The sequence below is a fragment of the Sphaeroforma arctica genome (genome assembly GCF_001186125.1).
Source record: "Sphaeroforma arctica JP610 unplaced genomic scaffold supercont1.874, whole genome shotgun sequence".
NCBI lineage: Eukaryota > Ichthyosporea > Ichthyophonida > Sphaeroforma > Sphaeroforma arctica.
In genome coordinates, this window is record NW_014039684.1 from 806 (window position 1) to 5,736 (window position 4,931).

A 4,931-nucleotide genomic window follows, 5' to 3' on the forward strand; every position below is an offset into this window, starting at 1 on the left:
AGGCTATGAATAGAATAGACGGATGAAAGATGGGAATAGTGACTACAGACGGATGAGTTATATAACAAAACCTCTATTTGAATATTTGTACTTACAAACACTAAACTGCACTGTGTGACTGTACTCGAATACCGTGTTGTTTGTGAGGACGGTTGAAAACTTGGAGAGGAGACTCAGGATGTTACAGACGCGTAGAATTGACTTGGCGATAGAAACTACAAGGCTTCTAACCCAAACGAAATCGTGAAAATCTGGGATGTCTTGCAGAAGAAGTATGACTAGCACTCTTTTACTATATGGAAATTCCTATTCATCGCGCACAAGATTATTCCAAAGAAATAATATTCTCAAAGTAATGTTCAGGAGTACAATAGTGCACTGACTGGGAAATCTATACGTAGCTTGCTTTGAACTTTGAAGTTCACAACAATATACAGCCCGAACTTTTAGGCTGACTGAAAATCAACTGTGATTGGCAATTTTATGCGAAGGATAGATTATAATTTCTCAATCCTAACCGATTTGCAATATGACGGGACAGATCGTGCTATGCTAAAGTAGATGTGGTGAATAGCACTGTATGTTACAAATTATCCGAAAAGAAACTTGTCGTGTGAATAATGTATTGTTAATTTTAAGGAGATACGAAATTGCAATACGATTTTTATTTATGAAAGACAATGATCGTTCGTTGTCTCATTATAGAAACTAATTTTATACATCAACATCCTTTGAGCGTTAAAACGTTGTGAGATGAACCTTTGAGCGTTAAAACGTTGTGAGATGAACCTTTGAGGGGTACTTCCGTCACAAGGTCGTGCGATGAACCTTCTTCGTACTTATAACTGTATTTATCTTTTCGATCCGTCAAATGTTTAAACATAAATTTTCTCAGCGATAACCTTTTTGATCTTTGCACTTTTTGAAGAATATCATCTGTTGGAAGGGATTGTGGTAATGTTGACTGTCTGTTCAACTTGAACTTCTCGATAGAACCCATGTTGAATACACCTTGTGTGCTGAAGGCGAGAGTTTCGCAACAGTGCATCATCTGTTGCGGTCTGGACTCTTTTTGGGATTTGCGCTTCACTTTCCAATTCTGCCTTTCATGAGATTCTGACTTCCGTTTGCTGTCATCCGACATCGTCTCCTCAATTATGTCCCGCACAATTGATGTCATACTCTTATTATCGACGACTGCCGAGGCATACCCAGCAGAACTTTCGTCCACGCCAAAATCGAAACAGAATGCTGTGGGGGAAGTCGTGTCTGTCGTTGTTATTTCTGCTCTGCAATAATCCACATCATTGTTGACTTGTAACTCACAGCTCTTGGTCAACTTCATGTTCGGATTCTTTAGTTGGGATTATGATAAAAACTTTATAAGTGTATGTGAATTTTTAATTGTAAAACTGAATAAATAACTGGCACGAACTGCTCGTTTTATTGTATAATTCTAAGGCCAGACCTTGTCGTTTTGATTTTGTGTGTTGTTTTGTATAAAAAAAACAAAAACAACACAAACTATTTTATGCGCACCAAATATACTATGTTGTGTTATGTTTGTAAGATTTTTATATAAAAATAAAAATAAAATACACAAATTCAGTCGTCGAGTCTCGTCAACCCAAGAGGGACTCAAGAGAAGGCTTGAAGGGGTCAGACGGTCAGACCGTCAGTCGCGAAGTCGTCGCTCACTCATGAGTCGTCAAGTCGTCAAGTCGTCTACATATTTATTTACTCCTTTACTGGACTAAATGACAATGTGGCTGAAGTCTCGTCAGTCGTCAACTCGCGATAGTGACGTCAGTGATTACTGAATAGTAGTCGAGGAAGTCGACTAGTCGTGTCCCGCGAAATTATAAAGAGCAATATGTTCCATCTACACTCTACTCTGGGGAGATAGACAACTCTACACTGTCTAAAGTTCTACACTGCCAGGCTACACTCTTACACTCTACAGTCGACTGTCTACACTCTACAGACTCCTATTTTTTATGTTCAAGTCTCTACTACAGTCTACAGACTACAGACTACAGTCTACAGTCTACAGTCTACAGTCTACAGTCTGCAGTCTACTGTTTACACTACAGTCTCCTACTTTTTATGTGTTGAGGTCTCTACTACAGTCTACAGACTACAGACTGCAATCTACAGTCTGCAGTCTACATTTTACTGTCTACACTCTGGTCTCCTCTTTTTTATGTGTATCAGTCTCCACTACAGTCTACAGACTACAGTCTACAGTCTACAGTCTATAGTTTACTGTCTACACTCTTCAGTCTATTTATTTATGTGTTTAGTCTCTACGACAATCTACAGAGTACAGACTACACTTTCACACTACACTACAGTCTCCAACTCTCCACACGTCGTCAGCCGTCACAGTGACACAGTGACACAGTGATACAGTGATGATAGTAAATACAGACCACTGTAGCCTTTTAGGGCACAGAGATACAGGCTACACAGGTATTTATAGTATTATATCTAGTTTTAGTGTTTTACAGACCGCGCCCGTGGACCCAATCACAATGGCTTATGGCGAGAGTGGCAACTGTCCTCTGGAGCCTTAGACAGGGAGTGAGGCTGTGGGCTCCACAGTCCACAGTCCACAGTCCACAGTCTACATCACAGTCCACAACTCCACACTCAGTGACACTCACAGTCTCACACTCACCAGTCGTGGACTCCAGGACTCCTGAGCCTTGAGTCCTTGACCTCTCTGACTCAATGACTCTCCCTCTCTCTGGAGAGTATGGACTCCTGGAGTCTTGGAGTGTGGGGCACCGGGCAATGTGTGTGGGTCTCGGAGATGCTCAGTGCTCAATTCTCATTGCTCGTTGCTCATAAAAAACAAACACTCATTCAAAAAGTTCGAAGTTCAAACTCCGTGTTATCAATTGGCTCGTTCTCCCCGTCCTATGCTAAAATGTTTGTTGTTTTTAAAACAAAATAAAAAAAGCAAAACAAAAAGGAAAAAAGAAGAACTTCTTGTGCCCTGGAAATAATAATAGAAAGCAAAAAATAACAACTGTCAACTGAGTAACACACAGTCACAGTAATGACAGACTGTGACTGACCACTGACCAGTCTCACCCACTCACACTCACAGTCTCCCAGCGGTCCACAGTTCCACACGCCACAGAGTCCCAGTCACACTCTCTCACGCATACTGTCACCGGAGTGTGTGACTATGTCAAGTGTCATCTGTCATACCATCATAAAACAGAGACGACTGACGACTGACAAGTGACAACACACACTTTCACTGACCCTAGTGACCTAGTCCCTAGGGCCCAGGGCCAGGGGGCCAGGGGCCGGCGGCTAGGACCCAGAGTGACCAGTGACCACTGTCACTGTCACTGTCAATGTCACTGTCACTGTCACTGTCACTGTCACTATGTCACAGACTTACAGACATACAGACCAGACTCCAATCTCCAGAGACCAGAGCTCTAACTGTTAATTCTTCAGTTCACAGAACTTCAGTACTGTACTTCACTATTTTCACAATAGTTCAAGTTCACACACACGCGCAGCACAAGAGAGAGAAGAAGGAAGAGTCAGAACTCAACAAGAAGAGGGAAAAAAGCATATGTGTACATAAATAATTAAATATATATGTAGTATGGTAGTAAAGCCGCAAACTGGTTGATAGTCCGGGACTGGGGCTCTACTGGGGATCTGCTGGGGACCTCTCTAGTAGTAGGCCGTGGGTGGCGTGGGGTCAGGTCTTCAGGAGACAGGAGGGGGGGTGGCGGAACAGTGTCGAGTGACTGTCGAGTGTCGACTCTCTCTCGACAGTGAATCGACACTTCGAACGTTCAGCATAGCTTTCTAAAATAAAACAGTTACTCTCGACTGTCGACCCTCGACGCTCGACAGTTGAGTAACTCGACTTTAATGATGAGTATTGTATGGCTTACACGAGTCGGACAGATCGGCTCAAATAAAATTCAATAAAAGACGGTCTCGGGATTTTCTTGTTCTTGCTACTGTGATTCATTTTCATGTATAAAAGTAAAACAGATCACAAACGAACCAATAAAAACTTAGAGTACAAACAAATGGTTCTATCATATTTATACTCTACGATAAGTCATGCCTATTTATAAAGAAAAAAAAATGAGATTATTATATTAGGAGGTCGTAAACGTCTTTATTTTATGTACAGACTACATTGTATTTACATCGTACACAATGAGTCATGACGCGCGAGAAACGTAGGTGCATGGTGAATCATTGTGATTTGACTTTTGAGAATACACTTTTTATAAAAAATCGAAGTCGTTTTTCTGTTTGCGATTTTTGAAAATAAAAAAATATTGAGAGATAGATAGCCCTGACTGTTGGAGCAGAGAACTTGCGGACGTAGAAGTCGATAGAAGTCAATATCGAATAGCTACTACTTAGTTTATTAAAATAAAGAGTATCGATCTCGACCATCTAATTAAACAACACATTTCTATTTGTTTCAAAACTGAACACAAAGCCAACCAGTCAACCTGAACCACCTTACCTGGCTCCATCATAATTAAAAAAAATAGTTTCGGTTTGTTGGTGCCAGGCTGCCAGCTCACTGCTCAGGTGCATTTAATGACATTCTCTATTTATATATATCATTCTCTAAATGACCCCTACTTTGGGTGAGCATGGAACCCGAACCAGTGATCCGAATCGAACGTTTGATAGCAGGAATTGCGTAAATAGGATGAGTAGGACTAGAGAAAATCACCGACACATTTTTGAATTTTGGTCTGTTCAAAAAATGATTTTTGAAAAATCCCAAAAATTCGGCGCTTATACTAGGTGACCCTTCCCGGCCCGTTCCGGTCCGAAATATGAGCTTTTGAGGGCAGAAATCGACATGCCGCATCAATTACAAGATCGGTCGAAGTGTTTTTTTAAAAACAAAATATATAGAATCA

The 4,931-nt window shown here is 41.0% G+C and overlaps 1 protein-coding gene across 2 annotated transcripts; it reads right to left on the reverse strand.

The window, feature by feature from the left end:
* Positions 1–650: 650 nt before the first annotated feature.
* On the reverse strand, positions 651–1,402 carry SARC_09028. Of its 2 annotated transcripts, none has more exons than XM_014296970.1 (2): positions 790–1,402; positions 651–759 (listed from the first exon to the last, which is right to left on the reverse strand). In XM_014296970.1, the coding sequence occupies exons 1-2, from the start codon at positions 1,343–1,345 to the stop codon at positions 722–724; spliced, it is 594 nt and encodes a 197-aa protein (XP_014152445.1). In that variant the 5' UTR covers positions 1,346–1,402; the 3' UTR covers positions 651–721. The 2 variants fall into 2 exon arrangements, with proteins under 2 accessions (XP_014152445.1, XP_014152446.1); XM_014296971.1 differs by having other exon boundaries at positions 651–729; positions 760–1,402.
* Positions 1,403–4,931: the final 3,529 nt, after the last annotated feature.

Coding starts and splice junctions, on each gene's coding strand:
- SARC_09028 (XM_014296970.1), bottom strand. CDS start 1,345: ATGAAGTTGACCAAGAGCTGTGAGTTACAAGTCAACAATGATGTGGAT. Junction 760..789: donor GACGGAAGTACCCCTCAAAG/GTTCATCTCACA, acceptor TAACGCTCAAAG/GTTCATCTCACAACGTTTTA.